The sequence below is a fragment of the Pararge aegeria genome, chromosome 11 (genome assembly GCF_905163445.1).
Source record: "Pararge aegeria chromosome 11, ilParAegt1.1, whole genome shotgun sequence".
Classification (NCBI taxonomy): Eukaryota; Metazoa; Arthropoda; class Insecta; order Lepidoptera; family Nymphalidae; genus Pararge; species Pararge aegeria.
Window position 1 is genome coordinate 2,416,641 of NC_053190.1, and position 27,395 is coordinate 2,444,035.

The 27,395-nt window shown below is 36.2% G+C and overlaps 1 protein-coding gene across 1 annotated transcript; it reads right to left on the minus strand.

The window, feature by feature from the left end:
- Positions 1 to 4,240: 4,240 nt before the first annotated feature.
- Positions 4,241 to 6,779, minus strand: LOC120627373. The gene is made up of 2 exons (XM_039895366.1): positions 6,592 to 6,779; positions 4,241 to 6,284 (listed from the first exon to the last, which is right to left on the minus strand). The coding sequence occupies exons 1-2, from the start codon at positions 6,663 to 6,665 to the stop codon at positions 4,241 to 4,243; spliced, it is 2,118 nt and encodes a 705-aa protein (XP_039751300.1). The 5' UTR covers positions 6,666 to 6,779.
- Positions 6,780 to 27,395: the final 20,616 nt, after the last annotated feature.

Sequence of the window (27,395 nt, forward strand, 5' to 3'; positions counted from 1 at the left end):
GCAAAACAACTCTATTAGTTTTTGTATGTAAAATTGGAAGTTATGGATGTAGGCCGGAAACAAATGAATAGACAATAATTAATTGACGATCAAAACTTACATAATTCATTTTGACATGTTGGTCGTTGCGTTGCCTAGCAACGGTGACATACAATTGTCAATTACATGACTTCCAGTACCGCGCGCCTTTAGTTTATTCAGTTTGACAGGTCTGCCCCGCGGATATGTTGGAGGCCATGTTATTCCACGCTATTTTATTTCCATGCGATAATGTGTTCAGATAGTGTTTATTTTGATGACAGAACGCGTTGATAAATACGTTTTAAATAATAATGCATTTGTAATGGCGTATAGTAATAAACGTCAGTGGTATAGGGTGTTCTATAACGGAAGAAAATTGTATTTTTTTTTTTATTTTACCATATGTTAGACTGCAAACTTAAAATTCTCAGAATTCCAAATTCATTTATTACAAGTAGGCCTTCTTTATAAGAACTTTTGAAACTTCAAGTATGTCTGTTTGTAGTGCCTCTACCACCGGTTGGGAAAGCAGATTCTACCGAGAAGAGCCGGCTAGAAACTCAGTAGTTGCTCCAACATCAACTTCTCAATCTGGTTGTATTATGAGCCGTGCGGTCTAAGATAGTTAACGCTCTTACGTGGAAGGGGGCTATACCCCTTCTCGGTCTGTATAAAGTATACAAGACTCAAAATGGGCTATAGGTATTTTATTGCTGCCAAAGGAATAAAATCTTAAATTGAGCATAATGTTGTATATGATAGTTCAGGGCAGTTTAAATTTATTTATTCGTAGGTTTCTGTATACTACTGTTGCACTTTCAATTATTATTGAGTTCAGTATACGTTAGAATATGAGACCTGCCATTCACAGTTTTTGTATGCACTGTGTATTTAAAACCTCGTTAAATTCTCAATAAATTTATAAAATTCTCGTTGGTTACTTTTATCCTTTTTTAATTGAGTGAAATAAATAAAAGAGGTTCCTTAATCGACGCGGTTTCTCATAATAATGTGTTACAGTAATTTTATGAAGTAATTAAATAACTAAACTTTGGGAAACTACAATTTAATTTATGACAGATGTTTCATTAAATTGATTAAAATTTTAACAAAAGTGGTGATAATTCTTATTTATTTGATAAATTGTTTTGAAGAAATAATAAAAATTACATTTGATTCACAGCCAATGTGCCGGTATTTTGATATACGAGTGCATTTTCGGTAAACTTCAGTTATGTGTGGACTTGAACGATGCAAAGATACCTGGTGTCTCGGTCGTTGTCAAATGTTTTTTCACAGGATAAAGTTTTATCTATTCCAAATAAGCAACTCAAACACTCAATGTATACAGAGGCCGCTTAGGTCTTTTGATCTTCCTTATTGATTGCTTACGTTCCTGCCTTAGGTATTCCTTTGTAACCGAAAAAAATTCAATTTGGCAAAGGAGCGATAAGAACATTTAAGCCTGAACATAAATAAACTTCGGATGAATTTTGTATTATTTTGTGAAACTTTTTTTTGGCCGTATTTATTTACTTTCGTTTCTTTATAGACAGTGTTTCATTTCAAATTTTTTTTCAATGCATAATTTTTGTTTTTTTAACTGCTTTTTATTTTTTATTCCACTACAAGTTTTCCCATAAATAAGTGTTAGGAGCATGGCATAAACTGAACCCATAGGCCTCTACTGTCAGTATCTACGTGACATTGTACTTTTAAGTAGGTTAGAGCTGCAAGTTTAAAATTTTGACTAAAAAAGTCAATTCTTTACAACTGTTGGCCTGACCTGAGAATCGTATTGCGTACACAATATCTCGTATTGCGTACACAATATCTCGTATTGCGTAGTCGAGCATGCTTCCAATGACAAATGAGAAAGAGGTATAACAGGCAATAATTTCGCAATTACACACAGAAACTTCGATTCATTTTGAATTATGGACCGAGGTACATTTCTCAATGAACTTGTCTGATCACCCCAAAATTAATAACGTCAAAGTTTCCGTTAAGCGTTGAGATAGTGCGTCTATCCGTATGTTATTCATTTGTGACAGAACTATTATCACTAATATTGTGTGTTAATGATCGTTCAAGCCCATCAATCCACATTGAAATAGCGTGGTAGGTCGAACTTTTTCAGCTTGTTGTAAGTAACAACCATCGGCTATATTCAAAGCAACAATTAAATGGTTGACGGCCGAATGGCGCAGATTGCAGCGACCCTGTTTTCTGAGCTCAAGGCCGTGGGTTCGATTCCCACTACTAGAAAATGTTTGTGTGATGAGCATGAATGTTTTTCAGTGTCTGGGTGTTTATATGTATATTCTAAGTATTTATGAATATCATTCATAAATATATTCATCAGGTATCTTAGCACCCATAACACAAGCTACGCTTACTTTGGGGCTAGGTGGCGATGTGTGTATTGTCGTAGTATATTTATTAATTATATTTATTTTAAAAAAAAGGGCATGCAAGAAACACTTTCTTCAGGTGTGCTGTGTCTATCAACGTGATGCGTAAGCTTCATGCGCCTGTAATTAAACCGGAAACCACGCCCTTCAGACCGGAACACAGCAATGCTGCTTCGCAGCACATATAAGCATAACGGTAGTAGATACTTACGAACTGTGACACAAAAAACTCTACTACAACTTAAGAATAATTTGTAATAACGGGCACCAAAATAATTATTGGGCTTAGCTAAAAATATCCTATCAAAGTAACTCAAGTAATTGCCCTCTATAACAAAACCAATTGGTGCTTTGTACTGGCGGTGGAAACCAGCAAAATTCTTCATTCAATAGGCAAAAGGCTTTGAACGGCTTCCTATAGGTACAATATTGTGATTACAAAATTGTACCTACATTATAAAATACCAGGCTGTTACATATCAATTTGCTGGTAAAATCTCTCTGTTTTACCATAACTCACTGACCAGCTGTATTAAACCATACTCATAATATTATTAATGTGACTGTTTGTCTGTATGTTTGCTATAGTTCGCCCAACCGAACTGATAAGAAATTTGAAATAAAAATAACTCTCATCCCGGAGACGGACAGAGGATACTTTTTATCCCGCGAAAATAACAGGGATTACGGGATTCGTAATAACAGTAATTGTTTTGTAGTATCTGTAACCAATGTTTAATTATTACTATTGAGAATATTTTTCATCATCACCTAGACCGACTGTCATCTAGAAATAGGTTTCTTATAGGGAAAAAATCCATAGAAAAATACCGTATTTACCGTGCGGCTACATACTAGAGAATGCGCATGCGCAGCCACAGGAACTAGAACAATATACTTTGCTACGCCGCCAAATTCTTCGTATCCCACTTAATATGTTTAAGAACATAAATAAAACTAGAGAGTTCATAATAACAATATGTATTAGCTAGGTAGCTTGACTCGAACTGACTTTGTCATACAATATTTCAACATACCCACTTAATTCACTTTATTAAACAACAAAGTAAAAAAGTACCTACTCCACATAATTTCTTCTTAAATGTATACACTGGCATTAGCCAATTTTCCCTAACGATGAACATGGCATTGACTAAGTAAGTAGGGGAGACCGAGGGGAGTTGAAACCATTTTGACAATTTGTTTCATACACCAAATACTATAGACAGAAATTGTATGAAATTAGTATCAATCGACAGGTAATTCTTTACACTTACCAATGACTAACTTAAAGAAATTGTAAGCGTTAAATATTATAGTCAAAAAAGGACTTAAACGTAACAAGTCAACTTGTTTCAACTCCCCTCATACCGAGGTAAGATGAAACAGGAGTCGAGGAGTGTTGAAACATATAATATTTGAGAAGTATTAAGGGCTGTAAAATAAAAATGATGACATAATTTAAAGGTATTAAGTAAAGTAAAACATTTCAAGAGCAAAACAAACTTTTTTATTAATATTTTGAACTTATGTAGGTAACTACAGCATCAAAAACTAATAATTAACAAAACAAGTATCATAACGTATACTAACAAGTATCTATTCGTAACAGTAAAATAACGGTCAGATAAAGAAAATGTTTTACATTCTTATATATATATATTCTAAAACTATGACATAAAGAACTAAAACTATCAGTTGTTTCTTAAGTATAACAATCAGTCTTGAACAATATTTCTTCAAAAACTTAACTTACAATAATCACACAAAGAGCAAAAATTTTTTTTTCATGAAAATAAAAAACATCAATCTGACAAGCAGTTGTGGCAAACATAAGAAAGTTCTCCACCGGTGCAAGCTTCATGAGCCCAGTTTTTGCAATCAAGACATTGCACCCATTTTTCTTTGGCTCTGCTATTTGAATATGGCTCAAAACAGCAAAGACAAAAGGATTCTTCTTGTTCTTCTTCACTGTCTTCGTTTCCTCTTTGTTTCTTGAAAACCTTCATCTTTTTAGTGCCTAGTTTTGATATTTTTTTTGTTTTTGTTTCTTTAAAGTTAGGTTTTTTCACCTTTCTCTTAGCCGCTCTAGCTGCTTCGATTGCAGCTAGTTCATCTTTCACCGGAGTGTCGGTTAAGATAGCGGATTTCACTTTGCGTCTATTTGTTGGATTTCCTTTCCTTGGTGGAGCTTTTGGCAAGGGTCTAAGAGTTTCAGGTGAGAATGGAATAGCTGTCACAGTAACTGAAATATCTCGTGATGCTACAGGTATTATATCAGATGTAAAGGCTGTGGAGGGAACAACTGATACAGTGGTTGAAGGCATTTTAATAGTATTAAGCATTACTTCAGATATCGCCAGATCAGGTGAATTTTCAGGGTTTTCTGCAGACTTGGGTACGTCTTCTGTTTCGTAGCTGATTTGAGGAGGAGTAGCCGGTAAATTTAAGATTGATGGACTTGGAGTACGAGAATCATGTAAAATACTGTTTGCAAGAGGACGTTCATCGCTTGTGCTAGAAGTAGGACAGGGCGCGGGTTCTTCAATTCTTGAAATTTCCACTAAGTTGGAGCCGGATGAACCAGGATTAACGGAAGTTGTCAAAGGACGATCAGTAATTTGACTTGGAAGATAATCAGAGTCCTGGAATATATCAGTGTTAACTGGCCAGAGTCCGGTATGGATGAATCCGGAAGATATATTGCGCGGTGTGACAGCTTTATCAAACGATGTTTTCACTATCCCAGGAATATCATAGATGGACATTACTTTTCCTGGATTAGACCGCATCCAATTGTCACAAGCAGTGTTAACTGCTTTTTTCACTGGCCCAAAAACGGCTCTGTCCATGGGCTGCAACTTATGGGTACAGTGAGGTGGAAAAGTCAATAGAACTATGCCATTTTCCTTGCAGAACTCGATATTTTTAACTGCTGTGTGTGAAGCGTGATTATCTAATAACAATAGTGCTTTATTTTCTTTTGATGGCCTAATTTGTTCTTTGAAAAATTTAAGAAATACATAGAAGTCTTCTTCTTGCATCCACCCTGACCCATTCGCAGTGCCAACTGATCCAGAAGGTCCATCGCGTATAAAGTGATCATTAAATCTTTTCCGCGGAAAGATGAACATCGGGGGTATGTGATTCCCAAGGGCATTTCCTGCTAGTGCTATAGTAACCAATGTTCCCCTCTCTGCAGAAGTCATGGCACTCACTTGTTTCTGTCCTCGTCGGGCAATAACGCGGTCTGGTTTCTGAACAGTTGTGATGCCAGATTCGTCAACGTTCCATATATCCTTCCCTTGCAACTTGTGTTTGTCAACTACTGCGGTATAATTTTGAAAAAAAAGTTGCACGTTTGTTCTGTTAAAACTTGTAGCTCGAGCGATACTTGTAGGTTGAGGTAGTCTCAGAGAAAGAACAGGATGACGTTTCATAAAAGATCGAAGCCAAACCTCTCCAGCCATTTCATGATTTGTCCAAGAAGAAGGAATTTTTTTGTTATATTCTATATCCAACCTATATGCAAAAGTTCTGGCTTCCTTAGTTCTTAGGCCGAAGTTAGCAGCAGCGCAGTTTAAAAGATAATCACAGAGTACCTTCTCCTCTGAAGCTGTAAAAACAGTCTTTTCGGGATATCCAACCGTTGGAGCATTCGCCGTTTCGTTAGCTTCATAAGAAGTTTTTTTTTTCATATACCTGTAGAGGGAGGTATGGTTCAGGTTGTAACTCGAAGCCGCGTCACGGTAAGTTTTCTGTCGCAAAGTTACCTCTTCTGCGGCGAGATCATATATTTCGCGACTCGCCATACCTCTATCGGTCTTTCTTTTATAATCAGTAGGCATGCTAAAACAAAATAAACAAAATAAAACAACGAATAAAAAAACAATTTTGATCGCGTTATTTATTGACTTTCTGATATAAAATTGAAAACGAGGACCGTTGAAACAGCCTGTTTCAATTCTCCTCAGTAAGAAAAAACCTCCCAATTTTTATTTAATCCACAATCAACAAGCAAATACACAGAAATCAATTGTACCAAATATATATAATAATCTTTAGTTAATGAGCTTTCAGAACAAATATAACTTAAAGCAAAATACAAAACCCCGTATTAAAATATAGGTATCGTAAAAATACGTCAAAAACTTACTTTTCACGATTTTTGTCACATGGCACGCATAACCCCACAACCGCGCGACTTACGCCAACGACGCGAACTGACATGTCAGCGGGCGGAGGAAAGTGGTTGAAAAGCGACGTTGCCAACTCGCTAACGGTTTTAAGTTCGGAGAAATCTTTACTGTTTCAAATCACCTTTGTTTCAAATCCCCTCGGTCTCCCCTAATGCCTTGCCAGGGATAACCAAGGAGATTCCTAAACCTAAACCTTTTACCAATGGATTTTAACTAAAATGAACTTATAGGAAACTATATAACCCAACTTGTCTATGATTCTTGCAACAAGGTGGGGTATTTTGTGTTCGTATTTTCATATTTTTCATTTTTTTCATATGGTTATTAAAAAAACTGAATTTATATTTTTTTCATCCGTCAAGTGTCAGTTTACGAGTTCCCTACACATTACCCACCGCCGAATTGGTAGCGTAACTTTAGATGGCGCCTAACATCGTTAGTCATACTCTAAGAGTTGGTGAAAGGTTTTTTTTCCCTACGCATGACCTAAATCATTGGACATCCGATTTAAGCGATTCCTAGGTTTAGTGCAAATGAGCGTAAGACACACAATATATCAAGACGCGTATATTTGGGCTCGATATGGAAATTGTCTTACATTTTAACAGATAACTACAATATAACTGAGAGCGTGGTCGTGATCTCATTCGCTAATTGAAAACTTCGATCCGTTAGTTTTGAGACGATGATAGAAGTTTATTGTATCAAACTTGAATACACGACGTGGAACAATCCGATACGTGATTTGACGGCCGATTGGCGCAGTGGACAGCGACCCTGCTTTCTGAGTCCAAGGCCGTGGGTTCGATTCCCACAACTGGAAGATGTTTTTGTGATGAAAATGACTGTTTTTCACTGTCTGGGTGTTTATCTGTATATTATAAGTATTTTACAAAATAAATTGATCAGTCAACTTAGTAAAGTCAGATGTATGTATTGTTGTAGTATATTTATTTATTTTATTATTATTTTATTTCTTAAATACATATAATACTACCTACTGCTCTTTGATCAAGGTAGGTTAAAAGTGTACTTTGATAGTTTAGCGGGTAACACTATTGCCTTTCGGTGGGACCGAGTTCGATCCCCGGCTCCTTCGTTCTAACCTAACCTAACCTTCCAGTGTTATGTGCGTTTTACGCAATTAAACATCATTCAGTGGTGTCGTTACCAAACTGGCTTAGTACGTAAATCTATCACTAATATGAAAAGACAATTCGAAATTCATTTATTTCAAGTAGGCTTACTCCATAAGTACTTTTGAAACCGTAAACCTGTCTTTTTGTAATGAATCTACCACCGGTTCTTATGAATGGTAAAATTGTAATGTTGTTTTCATAACACCAAATTACCTTCACTGTAGCTGTCATGAAAAATAATGTCTCTAAACTCTATCTTTAATACATAATACTAATGTATTCCGTCAATAAAGATGTTATCCGTGCTTTTACACCACAATATCTATATATATCGGTATGTTTACCATTTTCTCCCCTCAAAACAGCAAAGCAATCTAGCATTTGAGTATTAATACGTAAAGGCGATTATCAAATGTTTACTTTATTTCATTACTCTAGAAGCTTTGTTGCTGGTTGTACGCCGTCATAAAAGTCATAAAGGTAGGTGAATTAGTAGTCATATTTTATTACATATGGCGTGCATGATAATTTCTCGTATAAATCAACTAAAGTTGTCCGAAGGTAAACATTTTTATAGGCGTTCAATAATTACTTGTTTTTATTACAATTTTCTGCGCCGTTGTCTAGGGATTAGTGTGTTCGACTACGTCTAACGTGGTTTAAGTTTCTATTTCCAAATCATGCCTAAATTGTTAAGTATTGACTGGTGTATGTAAAACGTAGTTTTTTAAACTTGTCCTTCGAAATGCACGCTAAGCCGTCTGTACCAATTAGTATAACTAACATGTGATAATAATTTTATTGTTAAACCGCAAGCTCGCATTGGAGTAGAATGGTGGGTCTCTCTCTCCTAACAGGGGAGGAGGATTTCATTATATAGGTATGTGGTTTTAACAAAGCATTATACTAATATTACAAATGCGAGGGTGTTTATATATTTTTATTTGTTTTTGCTATATAATTGATTCAACACTTGCACTGATCTTTATCCAATTTGGCTCATACATGGCTTGCATCCTGTATATGAATAAAGCTTTTAATCTCGGAACTGCTCTCGGAACTAATCTCGTAACTGTTTCAATGAAATTTAAAAAAATATCCTGTAAGTTCCTTTCCATGCCTTAACAGTTTTATTGAACTTGGCAGCAATTTGCAAAGCGATAGAGCTGACAACCTGGATACGGAAATATAATACTTTTAGCTCAGAGAAGAAATGGTTTCCGCGATTTTTTTAGGACCGAAGCCAGCATGGACGCATTCGCGAGCAACAGTTAGACATAAATATATCTCTATGTACTAAATATTTATACTTTATACCTAACGCCGAACGACTGCGGCCCCGCCCCCAGCCGCATATTATATGCCATCTCTTTTTATCACTGCAGAAATAAATGAAACAGGTAATTTATATCACTTCACTTAAAAGCTGTAGCTTCTACTTCGAAGCCTAGGAAATGCTTTTACTAATACACTTTGATCGCTATGTACGTGAATTGAAATGAACGGTTTATATAAGCCAATCTGTAGCCTGAGGGTTCGTTTTTATATAAACTGACGTCACATAATTCAAAATACAAAATCCATTTATTTCAAGTAGGTGTAATATAAACACTTTTAAAATGTCAGACGTTTGTGTGTTTCTGCTGAATCTACTCTCGGTTAGGAGGGCAGATTTTACCACTAAGAAACCGGCAAGAAACTCGGCAGGTGCTCTTCTAATATCAGAATTTTACAGTTTTACAATCATTATTCTGTCTTGCGGGAGATGAAATCGAAGTGGTGAGCTTCCAAGCAACCTTGTCATTTATAACCAATTGTATAGTAACCTCGCTGTAATAAGTGTGTTTTAACAATTTGTTTAAACGTATGTATTCCCATTAGCGATAAAATTTTACAACATTCTACTTTGTCAGAAGTAAGTTACTCTGAAGTGAAGTTTGCTTCGTAAATTATACTAGGGGCTTTGATATCTGCGACTAGCTGGGTCACATATGTTCGAAAGCTTTCCTGTGGTCCAGCCATCATAGTGAGATTTGTGTGAGATTTCTATCTACGTTTACTTATTTAATCTTGTGACCTTTAACTAAGATTTATATGATACTGAAAAGCGCCATCTAGTGGCAGCATGGTTTCCCAGTCTAGTAAATCCTTGACGCTCCTTTGATAGAAGAAAAACAAACGCTTGGCACTCAGGCGACAAGTTGGACACCCTGGGAAGTGTATGCACAGGGCGTGCACTAAACGGGCAGATAATATAAAATGAAATAAATTGCATTTTAAGAGTTATGAAAAGCCTACCCTTCAGTTTTTATAACTCGTGGAGATTTTCTTCATTTTATATCATCTGCATACCCTTTATGCACGCCACTGATCCTGGGGCTTTAGTCGGTAGGAATCCCTAAAGAAATCCTGCGTAACAAAGTAACTGCGAGTCACAAATATTACATTGTAACGACTGCTTTATTATTCCAAACAATATGATAATAGCTTAAAACAATATTGGCGGAAGTATTTCCCCAGTTAATTATGCGAACTGTGTAGAATGCAGTATGTTTTAGAATACATTAACCGTTGCAAATTAACTGGTATCGGAATTTAGAGGAACGTCTGACGCGCCGCATAACATAGCTGGTTTACAGAGGCATTATTAGTCAGCCATATTTGTTTAATAATTAACAAATTTTATTTTAAATAAACCATATCAACACCTTTGTTAAATTTGATAACAGGTGATTACTTTTTAGATAGCCTCATTTGTTATTGGTGCAAGCATATTTGACTACCAATTAAAGAGTGCTAGGTTCAATTCCAAAGAAGTCGGGCTTAGAAATTCCCAGTTCCGAGTTAGTAAGTTTGTTATGTCCCCCCATTTAGAAAGTTAAGCAGTCTTGGGTATTATCATGTACAAACAGGTGATGATAACTTCAATTTAAAAGCCCGCTAAACTGCATTGGAATAGCGCTGAGGGCTTAAGCTCTAAACTCCTGTCTCCTCTTTATCTTTTATTTCGGTGGGATATAAAAAGAAAAAAATATATATTTTACAAAAAACTTTTTTTGTATTATTTAAAAGGTCATCGATGTCGCAACATCAGAATATCGTTAAAGGAAATCCTTTTGAGGCCTGTGTGCAGAAGTGGGATATTTTCTTTTTAAACGATGATTAATTTTATGTAAATTAATGTGAACATTTTCTGTTCCAGATGAACCGAGCAATACAAGTGAAACCAGCGGACAGCGAAAATAGAGGAGGTAAGCATATTTTACTACTTTGTAATTTTAATTTTAGTTTCAATTTAAGTGACAAGTTAACAAAGTTTTAAAATCTAACACCGAATATTAATTTTGTTATTTATTCAATAGTATAAATTGAAAAATAACATATACTTTCATATCACTTTAGTTATAGAATAAGTACTAACAAATTTAATAATAGCATTACGTAAATATAATAATAGGTACTCGTACGTACGAGTAAGTTAACATAGAACACACTTTAATGTACTTATTTAAGGATTTGCCGATATACCATTTACCAAGTGACCTTACCTCGGGCATCGTAAAGGGTAAGGCCATTAATTAAAATTTGTCCCCGTAAGCTTGTCCGAAATATCTTTTAGTAAACTTGTTATATTGCCATTTTACTGGATGTTTCCTTCCGTAATAGAACACGTCTACCCTCTCGAAATAAAGGGCCCAGAGTCCACTCGACCCGGACGAAAAATCTTTTGTGAGTAAGTAAAAATTTTATAGCAATTTATTGGGGCCTCGAGTACCCAACGTGACCGGTAGCTGGTTAAATATTGATATTGCCTTCACAAATCAAATTATTTCTATAATTTTCTGCGAGCTATTTTCGAAAACGTCACGGAATGACGAGGGGCCGGCCACTTCACTATTGATTGGGTTCATTTTAACAATTATTTCGCGCACAAAACCTTTGTCAAATTGTGTTTTAGATTATTAAATTGTTTACGCGGTTTTGCGGTGGTATTTCATGATCATCAATCAACGGTAAAAATAACGAAACAAACAGGTGATTTATTGCTTTAAACTTTGTATTCAGTGATATATTTACATTTGAAATTCTAAAAATATGGATGCGGATGGGTTTATATGTACACTAACGACCACTCGCGAGTTATTTCGCGCAAAATTTTAGTGCATTACTTTTCCCGTGTAATAGAGTGGACTAGATTACGCTTAAAAGAAGTCCCCTTTAGGTCTTTGAATGTCAGTCACAATAAACTTAACCAATTTGAAAATCTATTTGAAACAAAATGGCAGACAGTAAAAGCGCTTGTTTAGATTATGATCTTGTTCAAATACCTACATCAATTTCTAATCTTACTTATTTTGTCTTATTTTGAAGACTTCCCTGGCGCAGCGGTGAGTGCTGTGGGTTTAATTGGGTGGTCCTAGGTTCGATCCCTGGCAGAGGATTTGGGAATTATTATTAAATTAAATAAATTTATGAATATTTTATAAATAAATTTATAAATTTTTGTATTTTGTCTGGTCTGGTCTGGTGAAAGGCTTGGCCGTGGCCGTGGCCGCACTTGGCTAGCGTGGTGGACTACGGCCTACGGTTAATATAAAGAAGAAATATATTATTTTTAAATTCAAGTTTTGTTAGCTTGGGTGGCTGAGATACATATATATACAGCCACATCTCGGAATGGTAAATTCGCAAGTCTCGATAATATCGTTGGGTAAACAAAAGTGGGCTTGTGAAGAAATAACTTTTGGAAAACAGAACAGTTAAACTACGAGGAAGGCGTAATTTTACTATTCGTCATCTACTAGTGATTCTCAAAAAAATCAAAGTCAGATTCACATTTCATTTGAAGTAGGGTTTTCTTCAACAGTTCTTAAATCCATATCATATACCTATAATTTATTTGGCGAAATACACGACAAATTATTTCCGCTCTTACATAAAGTGACCCTCGCGTCCGGAATGGTTAGTAATTCGCGGTTGTCCAATATATGTACCCCAAGTTAACCCCCCGAGGAAATTATAGAAGCTTAAACAGAATAACTTGTAGTGATGGGACAAGTGTGATTAGGACTTTCTCCGGTACAGTAGTTTATTTGTTGCCTAGTTCGGAAAAAGAGTTTCTAATCACATTCATCATCACTCAAAGCATTTGTTAATTTACATTAATTTGGTAAAGTATTGGATAGAAGCAGGCGTTACTTTACAAATTCCATGATATATTATAAAAATTAAGCTCAATTTGCTATACTCCGTGAAAAGCAGGAGAATCTGAATGGTGTAACTTATAATTCCATTCAGAACTCCATCCTTATACTCCACACCAAACAGATCTTCGGTATTGTACCCTCTACGCACGTTTTGCTAAGAAACCGGAGCATCCTCAGGAGATCCTCAGGAGATGTTGACTTTACAATGAATAACTGTCAACTTATAAAGAAAGAAATTATAAATTACACAAGGTATACAGATTCTCCTGCTTTTCGCGGAGTATAGCAAATTAAGGTTTCATAACATAATTTTGTAATGTATGTAAATAAATAATCTTATGAAAACTATAACTTAATTCATGCCAGATATATTATAAATTCATGCTAATAAATCTTATTACATTAATAAATAGTTTTTAAGAAATAATTACAATTATATTTGATGGTTAGTATTAGGATATAAATACGGGTGCATATTCAATACACATTAGTCTTACATGAGACTCGAACGATGCAGGGATACCTAATAGTGCCTTAGTCGTTATCATAATATGTTTATATATGGTCATATGCCTTCTGTCTTATAAGAGAGAGATTAAGACTAGTCTTTAACTCTTTAGGCTCGTCCAATGCGAGTTGAGGGGCTTTGTCGCTTATGTAAACAAAGAACGATGAGTCTATATATCATCGGCATTATCAGTCTATTATATCTCTCTTCTGGGCCTCTTCACTCATAAGAGAGAGAGATATAATTTTTTTAGTCAATCTATTAGTATAACTTAATAACATACAAATTGTATTGTATTGTGTACCACAGTTCAAATTCTCAAACGAACAAATGTATAATATATTTAATAAACAACGCCTTCTCGTTATTATAGTAAGTTACATTGCAATTTTCTTTTATAAAAATATTTTCTTCTATAAAATGCAATCAAGTGTTGCCCTTTTTACAAATTGAATTTTTCATTATTGATAAAACTGTACTACCTACCTGCGAGCGAATTGAAACTTTTCCACGATAAAATCAAAGCCAGTTACGTAGGAAATGAACAGCTCGCCAGTAAATAAAGTTCCATCCAAGAATTCATCAATCATCGTTAATACTTTATTAAGCAACAGGTTTCCTTACGACTCTCGCAGATTCATAAAACTGAAGTTTTGTTTACGTACACGCCCTGCGTGACTGCTACGATTATTTCGACACGTCGTTAGCCAAGATTATATTACCGCATTTTAGGCGTTCGTATAATATCGCTTATGTTTACACTCTAACATCCATTATAACAAATGGTACTTGCATCATTGTTCTTTTTTTGGTGTATAAATCATAATAACAGACTGAGCGAAGCGAGACCTAAGTGTTCATCAAAGTCATTATTATCAATCTATTACCGGTCTACTACAGGTTACAGCTGTAGTCTGTATGTAGACGGCAGATCAGAATACGGATGTCTGTGGTAGAGTTACTACAAACATACATACTTGACGTTTCTAAAGTGCTTAAAGTAGGCCTGCTTGAAATAAATGAATTTTGATTTTTTTTTACCACTCTTCTTCGTCCCGCGGGTGTCGTACGGGGCGATTAAGGAATATATAGGGAGAAGGGGCAACAGCGTCTTCTGTAACTCAACCTATTATGGGCAACCCCCCAAGCAGTGGATGAGTTGTAGGTTATTGAAAGAGTAAGCAATGTTTAGGCTGTTGTTCACGACGCTAGCTAAGTGAAATAAGCTTTGCGAAAATAATCGCCACCTCGCTGGCATGCAGGTATCCGATGATTTCGTCACCACTAAAGCTTAGAGTTTACTTGGGTAAAACATTGCCTCACAGACCTCAATAACTGTATCTGGTTAAGCCAATCTCCTACATAAAACAACCGCAATTTCCATAATTGCAACTTGACATACCCAATTCGTAGATCACAGGTAATGTCGTTTCATTTGGAGGTCAACGAAACTGATGAAATAATAAACTGCGTGTAAATTCCAAAGAAAGCAATGCCTAATCAGTATTGATACTCGGTTTTCGTGCCGCAGAAAGAAATCGAGCTTAAACCAAAACGGCTGACACGACAAATAGCACCCTTCAACTTGTAATGGCCTTATACCCGATCCAATCATCTGGCGTTTCAGGTATGGGCCCTCATCGACAAAGCTTTATAATTCACTAGCAGATACTGAGCTCCATACCTCTATTAAAACATAAAGTGGGGAAATAAATATTGTCAACAAACTCGTAATAAAAATTACTTGAGATTTTTAATTAAACGTCAACGATGAAAATATCGTTTGAATATAATTTTTATGTACACAAATATCCCGAGTTAGAAAATTGCCATTGTTCAATTTCCGCTTCGAACGCATAATGTTGGTCTCGGTTATTATATCATCAGTAATATGTGATAATGATCGTTAAAACCTTCCATTGAAGAAGCTTCAAATCCTTTTCTCCTATGAGATATGTACTCGTATATGCTTAGTTTGACGTATTCGCGTGTATATACGTTACTACAATTTAGTTAAATAATGTAGATGCAGAAAATTTACTGTTATATACTGTTTTAAACGTATCACTATAATGTCGTGGTATGTGTCGTGTATAAAGTGGCATAACAACAGAGATTTAAGTTAGACATTCCATCACCTATGTGTCGATATGCAATTATGTAAATATTAAGCATAACTATACTTAATATTTACATAATTGTATTGGGCCAGAATAAACATATATGTATATATTATGGCCCAGGTATGCTTGCCAAACTTAGCTATGGGGCATCGGTAATATAAGTAACAGCAGGGTGATTACGTATATCGCGACCGGCGTCCGTCGTCACTTTCGTTTATTTATTGTATGGAAAAGTGATGTTCGACCGCAGTGATTGCAAGATTTACGCTTATCACAAGCCTGTCGCGAGATACGTAATCACCCTGTTGTTACTTTTTAAACGGTGAAGGAAGACACCCTGAGGAAACATACATCTATCTACATGTCTACGAGTTCTCCGTAATGATCTCAACGGCGTATAAAGGCTACCTATCCGCTCTTGGCCAAAGTGGTAGACTACGGCCTAAACCATAATCATTCTGAGAGGAGACCCGAGCCCTTTAGTTGGCCGGTAATGGGTTGACGATATGATGACAAAAGCTAATTAATATTATTATGAAAAAAGAATTATTGCGACTAACAGCTCCTCGTGGCCGCTCTGTAACTGTTCGAATGGTAATAATACCATTACCAACTAGTAATATGTACCAACTAGCTAATTAGGACTCAGGAACAAAGAACTCCGAATCTTTATCTTTGTTTGGAAACGATAAAACTCTACTACAAAATCAAAGAGAAGTTGCTGACAAAGATCCAACAGATCTTCGGCTCCATAAATTCTAAAATTAATTTATTATAAAATAAAAAAAGAATTCCATCATTTTTAATTTCCAATTTTCAGAGTAGGAGTATTCTATTAATACAAAACGTATCAACTGACATCGATAGTTTACGAGTACGTCACTAAAAGGCTTTTGATGAGTCGAATTTAATTATCGGCTAGCCTTCCGTGGTTTCAGTGATGGAAAATTTTGCCTAAAATTTTTGGACGGCTTCGCTTTATTTTTATGAAAAATACAGCCATAAAGGCTAGGTTGTACTGACCATTTCGCCGGAATTTTATTCGTTTTATGTGGTGCTGTCACGATTGATGCTTATTCTTTTATCCCCCAAATATTACGTGCTGGAATTCATTGTATGTTTAGGTTATTCTCTCTTAATTGAAAACCTAAATTTAAATCTACGGGATTTAAGGTCCGATGCATATTTCAATTTTTAATAAAAATTACCGTGCCGTTTACTTTATCATTTAGATATTGGTACACTAAATTGTGTTATGTACATTTATTCTCGCTGAATAGATGATTTTTATGTGCATTTTAAATGACAGTGTGAGATGGTGATAACAAAAAAAACCGGTTTAGTTTATTGTGAGCTTGTTCTTAGACCAGGGCGCGTTTGGAACTCTAGTAGCTTTAGTTTAAAGTTGACGAATTTAGTTATCGCCATCAACACACTTCTATGTCATATTTACATGTAATGTACACATCAAAAGTGCCATCTATGTGGCTATTGATAAAGAAATATTTGACTTTGACTTTGACTTTGATTAGTGATAAATAAATCAATTAACTAATTATTGTATATCATATTTCTTTCATTTAGTATTTTGTCGTTTAAATATGTGCGAATGATATCAATCTTGTGATCTACGGGGTTGCAAATACCCTCTACGTTTTCTAAGTTTTCTCAGCCTCCCTCTCGGGGAGCATCTCGGGGTAGGTACTTGCCAAGCATAGAACTCGGACCGAGTTCGATGCTTGGCAAGTACCTCTATATCCTTGGAGTTATATGCTTTTTATGCAATTAAATGTCATTTTTTTAAGTATTTACTTTAACGATGCAGGGAAACATCGTGAGGAAAACTACATGCTTGAGAGTTGAACATAATGTTCTTAAAGGCGTGTGGAGTTTACCAATTTGGCTAGCGTTGTGGACTACGGCCTTAGCCCCTTCTCTTTGTAGAGGATAGCCTGTGCCCTGTAATGGACCGGTAACGGGTTGATGACGATGATGATTACGATATTACAAAAGTTTCTGGTGACAGCAAATCAGTATACATACAGACGAAATACGGACGGCCGACTGGCGCAGTGGGTAGCACCCTGCTTTCTGAGTCCAGGGCCGTGGGTTCGATTCCCACAACTGGAAAATGTTTGTGTGATGAACATGAATGTTTTTCTGTTTATTATGTTTTTCAGTGTCTGGGTGTTTATATGTATATTATAAGTATTATATGTATATTATTCATAAAAATATTCATCAGTCATTTTAGTACCCATAACACAAGCTACGCTTACTTTGGGGCTAGATGGCGATGTGTGTATTGTCGTAGTATATTTATTTACTTATTCATACAATTATCACTCCTCCTCCATTGGAATATGAACGAGTAAGTTACAACGATGTTAAAGGCTATTAATGTTAAATTAAAAAGTGTGTAAAAGTAGAGTAAGTTAACGAAGCATACATCAATTATATTAGGTTCTTATTTTTATTGAAAACAACAATACGTCAACTATAACTTAACACGTACATCGTAACAATTAATTTCCCCTTCCCCTATCACCTTTTACATTAAAAATGTGTATACTGTAATCCATACATCCTAATATAAATGCGCAAGTCATTATCATCATATCAACCCATTAACGGCCCACTATAGGGTACGATTCTCCTCCCACAATGAGAAGGGTTTAAGGTCTTCGTCTACTAGGCTGATCCAGTACGGACTGGCAGACTATACACACTTTTGGGAACATTGTGGTGAAATCTCAGGTATGAATGAATGAATGAATACACTTTTATTGTACACCGCAGTTTCAAAGCATAAATAGCATCAGAAAATAGACAGTGGAAATATAAAATTAACCCGGCACTCTTATAAATCAGAAGTTCATACTCTTTGTGGGAACAACTGCCCGACAGTATTTTTACACGAGCACCGACTCAAATATAATTTCCCCGACACCTCAGTTTACACGGCAAATATAACTAATTGATGTTAGCACCCATTACAATTGCCTTGTAAACATTGCGCACGCAACCCTCCGAAATTTTTCATGAATTAATTATGTCACGGAGTTTGTTTTAGTTGAATTTTTAGTGCTTTACTCGACTAGGAGAAAATAATTTTGTCAGCTAAGAATATATGGCCTACTAGCTATGGTTCGTAAATTCGTCCAAGTTTCGTCCAACTATTTTCAATTCTTTGTTTTTCCGGGATAAAAAGTATCCTTCATATTTTGCCTAGGATTTAAGCGTATAGATAAGTTTAGGTGTAAAGCCGTGTGCCAAGACTTGGTTTCAAATCCCACGGGAAGAACACCCGGGTGTCCCGGGACACTAAGCATCCTCTGTCCATCTCCAGGATTCAATATACCTCTGCGCCTGTCAAGCCCGTTACAGTGGTTAAAACCAACAAACCAACAAACATGCATACTCTGACGACCCCCCTGGCCCAATAGTAACCGCTATGAATTTAAGTAGGAGGTCCTTGGTTCGATTCCGGGCAGGTGCAAGTTGGGAATTTGTAGTTTCTGAATTTTCACTGATCTGGTCTGGTGGAAGGCTTTAGCGGTGGCTAGTTACAACCCTACCGACCAAGTCGTGCCGCTAAGCGATTTAGTGTTCCGGTGCGATATCGCGTAGCAACCGATTACGGGTATGACTACTATACTCTCTAACAGGTTAGCCCGCTACCACCTTAGACTGCATTATTACTTACCACCAGGTGAAATTGCAGTCAGTGGCAGTGACCTTTGTGGTTATATATTTGTCACTTAGCTAAGGATTTCTAAATAAAGTTGCAAGGTATATTCCGGATTGGTTTAACCCATCACTGTGCAAGCGGTGAGGAACCAACACTGTGAGACTCTATGTTTGTGAATACGCGAGTTAGTGTAGGTGTTTAGTATTTCAATGTAATTGTTTGACTTTCATTTGGTTAAGAGCATCCAGCTCGCTCCGGTTATGTTATATAGAGAGTCTTGGCACAAAAAGGAGGTCTCATTCATACAGAGTACTTTCTTAACTTTCCAAAGAGTTCGGGTGACTTCATTGTGTAACTGGGAATTTTGTGTTTTAAAATCGTTTACAAAAACTATAAAATTGTTATTTAATTTTAAATGGGATTGGAAAAATATACCCGGCTTAGTTGGTTGTGGGCTCTTCTTAGACCAGAAAGCGTTTGAAACCCTCCTAGCTTTAGTTTTAGGTTAACAAATAATGATCTCCTTCAAATAATGTATACATATGTGCATGAACGCTTTATAAGTGCCTGTGATGGGCCAACATTAATAAGAAACTTATGAATCGGAATTTGAATGTATATAGCGACAGCTAGGTATTGAAAATACTTAACCAAGTCCTATTAAATTATGTTTGTGAAAAATTTACAAAACGGGTGATTTTTTACCATAAGAGCGGCTATTAAAACCGAAGCGTTACATAAAGTGCTCCAAAAATGTTTAGTCCCACTGTCCCCGTGCTACTACTAAGTTAGATTGGGTTTGATTTCGTATTTTATAGGGACTATTTTCAAGTTGTTTAGTCGCCACAATAAATTTGCTCAGTTATTATTTTCGTAAGCAATATTCAGTTATTACGATACCTTTAATACTACTTATTTTAAATCCTACCTTTATTATATAATAAGTTTTTAATTTTTTGAATTAATATGATCGTTATTTTTTTCTTACTTTTTACACAAAAAACTGTAAAGTGCTGTAAACTGTAAACAATAATTAAGCAATTTTTATTCGGTATCAGAAGAAACCATAGTCTAGTTAGCGAAGGGTCTAAGTTAAGAGAAGAGCACGCTATGCATGCAAGTATTTTGATAGCCTAAATATAATTCTTGAAAAAATGCTCAAAAACCCGCGCCATATATCAAAAATTCAAAATTAGAATTCATGTATTTCAGACAGGCTACTGTACAATTTGGGAATTTATAATTTCTGTATTTTCTCTAGTCTGGTCTGGTGGGTTTTGGCCGTGGCTTACCACTCTAACTACATAGATGTACGCTAAGCGATTTAGTGTTCCGGTACGATGTCGTGTAGAAACTTATTAGGGGTATGATAACCATACGCCCTGACAAGTTAGCCTGCTACCATCTTAGACTTACCCTCACTTGAAGTGGCAGTTAAGGCCTTACTGGTAGTGGAATAAAATAAATAAAAAGATTCTACCGTGAAGAAGCCGGCAAGAAACTCAGTTGCTCTTTTCCAACATCGTCAATCTTTGCTAACATGAGTTGCACCCATATTGCTAATGTAGAGTGCGAAAGTGGGCGGGATGTATTGAAACAGGATCGGAAGGGAATTGCTGTGGTTGTCCGTCGGAAGTTGGCGCTGCGGTTGCGAATAAGGTTCCGGTCACATCGGACAGTGTGGTACGACAACTATTCAAGATACATGACGTTATGACGTCACAGTTTAAAAGACTGACGCAGAAAGCATAAGTTTTAGTTACTATCGACGGCCGATAGGCGCAGTGGGCGGCGTCCCTGCTCTCCGAGTCCAAGTCTGTGGGTTTGATACCCATAACTGAAAAAGTTTTCTGTGATGAACATTAATGTTTCAGTGTCTGGGTGTTCAGCTGTATGTTATAAGTATTTACGTTTATTATTTATTAAAATATTCATCAGTCATCTTAGTACCCACAACACATACGAGTATGTGCGCTTACTTTTTGGCTAGATGGCGATGGGTGTATTGTGATAATATATTAATTTATTTTATAAATTCAGCCTTATTATTACCCACTCTCATGTGTAGTTTAAACTCACCACGCTGCTACCATGCGGCTTGACGGAGGCATACAATATAGGGTACAATAACACAAAATCGGCGTCACATGCGAAAGGTGGGCATTGGCTATTTGAAATACTCTGCATCGTCAGCGTCACGATTTGGAGGATACAGATAATTCATCATCATCGTCACTTCAACTGATTGACGTCCACTGCTGGACATATGTCTCCACAATTAGGCGTTCGACAATCCACGATTCTGGGCCGCTTGAGTCCAGCGGCTCCCCACGACTCGTTTAATACTGCGTACTAAACGAGCGTACATCTTTAGCCGAACAGGTTAAAAAAGAGACCAAGAATTATTAGAATAACTCTGTTTGAGTAGCTATAAAAAGGTTAGCAAAAAAAAGTTTGAAGCAGACGACACAAGAAAACATCCCGCACAAGCGCTGGACTGATAAGAAAATTTCAATTCCTGAAACGTCGTGAACATCATTAAAATACTAGAAGAAGTGGGAAGGCGTGTTCGTAGACATTCAGCGGGTATAAAGAACGGGAATTGAATAAGAAAATCGCACCAACGTTACATCGATGTGATCGTGACCTAATCGCCTCGGTGCCAACTCCGTATTCAACTAGGCATGGTTATTAAATTGCTGCAAGCTATCACCATCTGCACGTACAACTAAGATAGCGACAGGAAGAGTTAAATTTTAATACCCGATATTATCGTTTACAGTAACAGAATAGGGGCTGTTTTAGCGTGCGCGGTTTTAGCGTACTGTTACCGCTTTGTACAGTGTTGGGCCATTATTGCCTTGCTAAATAGTTATTTAAATTCAACACTTGATCTTAATGAATATTGGTAATAGAGAATTGGGGACAAGTGATTTTGTAAATTCCACGGCTTATATTCGAATTGCTAAATATCGCAATATATTTGAAACCTGTGTTATAGGAGGTATTTGTAATTTAAGTTTTGCATTTATGCAAAACTTAAATGTTATAAAAAAAAAAAACCTACCATCATGTGGGCAATCGGCTTGGTCCGTCAGTTATTACTATAATAAAAAAACACCAAATAATATTTTTTTCGTCTGACTTCCCCGATCCCTTTGTTTGGGTTCGGACTGCTAACTATTTTGCGTGAAGTAAACCTATCTTGGGTTTTCAGTGCTGACTAGGTTTTGCTCGAGGGTCTTTCTACATGTGACCGACGGTTCAAATCTTCGATAGTTCTTTGAAATTATTAATGAAATTCAAATTCAAAATTCATTTATTTTAAAGGCCTGATTTAGAAACGCCTTAGGCCTTTTGAAACGTCAAGTCAGTCTGTCTGTAGTGACTCTACTACCTTATAATCTAATTAATAACCTTGTATAACTAAATCACCATCATCATGTCAACCAATCGACGTCCACTGCTGGACATAGGTCTTTTGTAGGGAGTTCCACAATACACAATCCTGGGCCGCTTGCCTCCAGCGGCTCCCAGCATCTCGCCTGATGTCATCTGTCCACCTCGTTGGGGGCCGACCTACGCTGCGTTTACTGGTGCGGGGTCGCCATTCCAGCACCTTAAGACCCCAACGTCTATCGGTTCTCCGAGCTATGTGCCCTGCCCATTGCCACTTCAGCTTCGCGACTCGCTGAGCTATGTCGGTAACTCTAGTTCTTCTACGGATCTCCTCATTTCTGATTTGTTCACGTAGAGATACTCCTAGCATAGCTCTCTCAATCGCCCGCTGAGTGACTCTTATGAGGGCCTCATAATTAAATAGAGATTTGAAAAACTATTTTTCGTTAGAGGAATATTCTGACTGTTTTATGACAATTATAAGCTTTTTAATTACTTAAAGTTAATTCATCTATAGTTAAAGAGCAACAAAACCTAGGGGTAGTAGGGCAAGTACTAGACAATTATTAACGAGACTTCAAAGAGATACGTGTTTTATTTCCAATATCAGACGGGTTTTCTTTGAACTTTCTGAAAAATGGATCGATTAATCAATCGGATTCCATTTGAAACCTAATTACTGAACCGCGTAAATAACGGATTGGAGTGTGATCAATCATTTCGCCGAAATAAAATTATTCTGATTGGGGATATTATCCTGTTTAAAAATACAGCTTATTTCATCTTGTACTACTGAAGCGTAAAACTCTTTAAAAGGCTATGTTTTAGATTAAATTTTGTTGATTGGTTGTGGAATAATGTTCTATTTTTGTTATACTTGTCCACCAATCCGCACTGGGCTAGAGTGGTGGACTACGGCCTGAACCATTCTCATTGTGGGAGGAGACCCTTGCCCTGTAGTGGGCCGGTAATTGGTTGATATAATGATGATGATGATTGTTTTATTTGTGGGAAAAGTGGGTTATAAGTAAAAAAAACCATTTGAAAACCACCAAAACCAAATTTAAAAAAAAATTACGTAATTTGCGACATTATAGACGCCACATTTATTTGCAAAGCCGAAAATAACTGAATACTAACTCAATTTAGTTTGGATCGCTTTCGAAGCAAAGCTTAAGCAAACAAAGCAATTATCAATATCGTATCAAATCATTTGTTTCACTGTTCTTTAATGCATCGGGGTCTAGATATAAGTAATAGACTGATACAATCAATATAATTAAAATTAAATGTAACATAACCTCCAAAATAAATAAATACTTTTAGTTTTTTTTTTTAATGATAAGCGGACATGTTGGTATGTGGAAAACCATCGCCTATTAACAGGGCATGCGAGGAGCACGCGCTGCAACATGTCGCCCTTCGTCTATCAATTCGAGGCGTAGGTGTTAAGCCTCTAATGTTAAGTGTAATTACATTGGCAACCACGCCCTTCGGACCGGAACACAGTATTGCAACAATTTATTTCTTTTATTTATACTCTTTATTTGTACACCACTCAAACAAAGAAACAAGACAAAAAAAGAACAAACACATGAAGAATGAAGCAGGATACAAAAGGCGGCCTTATCGCTGAGTAGCGATCTCTGCCAGGCAACCTTAGGATTAGGAAAACTAAAAAGAAAACAAATAGGTGGGGTACACTATTTAGTACATACATACAAATATCTACATACTAATACATAAACCAGACTACACAAATAAAAAATACTATTGATAAATATAAAAAAAATAAATATACTAATACATATCTTAATATACCATAAATACTTAAATATGAGTTTGAGTAGATAAATAAATAATAATAGTCGTCTTTACTGAGCGAGATAATGGGCCTTAACAGCATATTTAAATATGCCCAATGACTTCGACTGTCTTATGATCAATGGGAGTGCATTCCACAATTCAGTAGCTTTGACAGTGAACGAATGCTTATAAAACTTCGTTTTGTGGAACGGCATGCTCAAAGTCAGCGCACGACTCGATCTAAGTTCAGACTGCACTCCAAGAAATTTAAACTTCTCCTTAAGATAAGGAGTCTTAGGATTAAATAACACACAGTACAGAAGTGAACAACAATGCTGCTTAGCGGCAGAAATCCCCGGACGAGCTGTCACATAAAGCTCTCCTACTACAAAAGTATTAAGTATAAGTATATTAAACCAAAACCAATACTTCTCGGTTTCTTCACCACATCGTACCGGTACGTTGAATCGCTTAGCGGCATGTCGTTATGAGTAGGGAACTGGCGGAAGAAATTTTGCAATAATTGGAAAATTAGAAGCAAAAAAATTAACTCGCAGTGCAATATACTAGACTACATAAAATAAGTAATTCATTGGAAATTAATTCAAACGAAATTGTATACAATTTTACAATAACATAGTACTTGTCTCTGAAAAAGTTCAAAGTTTGTGCTAAACGTAAGCTTATAGAAAAGTCCTATTATAGCATTAAAGACTACATCAACAATAAAAATGCTTGGGTGTAAATTATTGCTCTAACCAGGTTGCTTCTTTAATAGTTTTAAGTGACAATGTGATATGGCAAAAAAAAAACAATTGGCCAAGTTTGTTATGGGCTTATTCTTAGACCAGGACCATTGGAGGTTTGACCATTGGCGGGAATCAAACCTCCAACTTGAAACCGCAGCGCTAACACCGTTGCGCCAGGGAGATCGTCAAAAGTATTCACCTGAACCAGGTCGTTTCGTGCAGACAAAGTAAGTAACCTATTCTCATACATAGTCACGTCAGTCGGCGGCTCCTTAGGGCTTAACTTCAAAGATACGTCAAAGATTGCTACGTTTGTAGACTACATCATAGCGCGGGATATAATAAATTTGACGTGAACAAAGATATTTCTCGTACGTAGGTATTCCAGAGAAATCTCGAAATAGTTCTTACTAATGTAGATATGCATATTTAAATTTAATTAAAGGCGGAGATTGAAAATAGCTTCTATATCAGTGTTTTACTACTAATTGCCCGACGGTTCTTCTCGGTATAATCTGCCTTCCGATGCGGTGGTAGAGTCGTAATAAATGAACCTACCTGCCTACCTGCTTGTAATAAATGAATATTGAATTTGGAATGTATTCTGCATATAGTGTATTAAGTAATACACTATAACATTTACAAAAAAAAATTCATTTTCTTAATAAGTTTCTGTTCTTAAAACAAAAATACGCAACGTGCGGTAAGTAAAAAATCTTCATCACCATCATTATATTAACCCATTACCGGGCCACTACAGGGCACGGGTTTCCTCCCACATTGAAAAGGGATCAGGCCGTCCACACCCGCATTACCACGCTGGGACAATGCGGATTGGTGGACTCCAAACACCTTCGAGAACATTATGGAGAACTCTCAGGTGTGCAGGTTTCCCTTCATCATTGAAGAAACGATATTTTAATTACTTAAAACCTACATAACTTTGAAAAGTTAGAGGTGCGTGCTGGGATTAGAACTCGGCCCCCCGAAAGTGAAGTCGAGCTTCTAACCACTGGGCTATCACCGCTTCCACACGCGGATTCGGATATAAAGGTAATACCCGCGTGGAATGGTGACAAGAATGCTGGCTGCATTCCCGCGCTAAACAGTCAGGTTGATCCTTTGCGCAAAAAATAATCCTTTTTTCGCAATTTTTGAGTCATATTTAATAAAATTAGCACAACGCGACCCGCGCGGCGTGTTCTTTTGTTTTTATCCTCTCAATTGTCACATGATATCGTTGAGGGTGCGAGTTAATAAATCGACTTCTTCCTTCCCCGGTAGGATGCGGGGTCCCATACAGTTGTCACCCTGGCGCCGGATGCGAATCTTTTATTTCATTGTCCGCGGAGGTGTCGCGCGGAAAACCCGCATGTGGCCCTCTGATAAATCGATTTGCTGTTACAAATGACCGGTCCAGTTGACGTATAGAGCCGATTATTTTATGGGAACAACTTTTCGGGTATTCATTTTTAAGAGAATATTTTTTTTACAATACACACATCACCATCTAGCCTCAAAGTAAGCGTAGCTTGTGTTATGGGTACTAAAATGACTGATGAATATTTTTATGCATTATATACATACATAATTATAATATACGTACGGCCAAGCAAATATGAGTTGTAGTATTGCAGAAAAGGGCAAACTGGTAGTAACATATAAAAGCGATAGAAGTAAAACTTTTATTATAATTTATTAATTTAATAGTAAAATGTTCCTAAGACTCCGCCATTTCATTTAATATTTACTATTTTATTTTATATTGTATTTAAAGTTCGTCACACACATTTTATAAATATTTACTTATGTTAAAGAGAATAGTTGAGAGTAGAAAATTGAGTTTAAGATTGAATGTTAGATCAGCACATGTCAATATAACCTTGTTATTATATATTATAGACTGTCGCAATCGTCATAAAATAAATAAGTATATTTAGAGATTTCCAAAAAACTTAATTTTTTTTTAAACTGTTGAATATTTATTGACTTTGCTATTAACAATTGATCCGTTTGAAAATATTGGAAATAAATAATCCTAATTGATTATGATATTTGCCACTAGCTGGCGTATAAGTCAAGAAGCGTGGAGTATATGACATATACTTATTATGTCCATATATTATATCCAAATTATTA

Coding starts and splice junctions, on each gene's coding strand:
- LOC120627373 (XM_039895366.1), bottom strand. CDS start 6,665: ATGTCAGTTCGCGTCGTTGGCGTAAGTCGCGCGGTTGTGGGGTTATGC. Junction 6,285..6,591: donor TGTGACAAAAATCGTGAAAA/GTAAGTTTTTGA, acceptor ATTTTGTTTTAG/CATGCCTACTGATTATAAAA.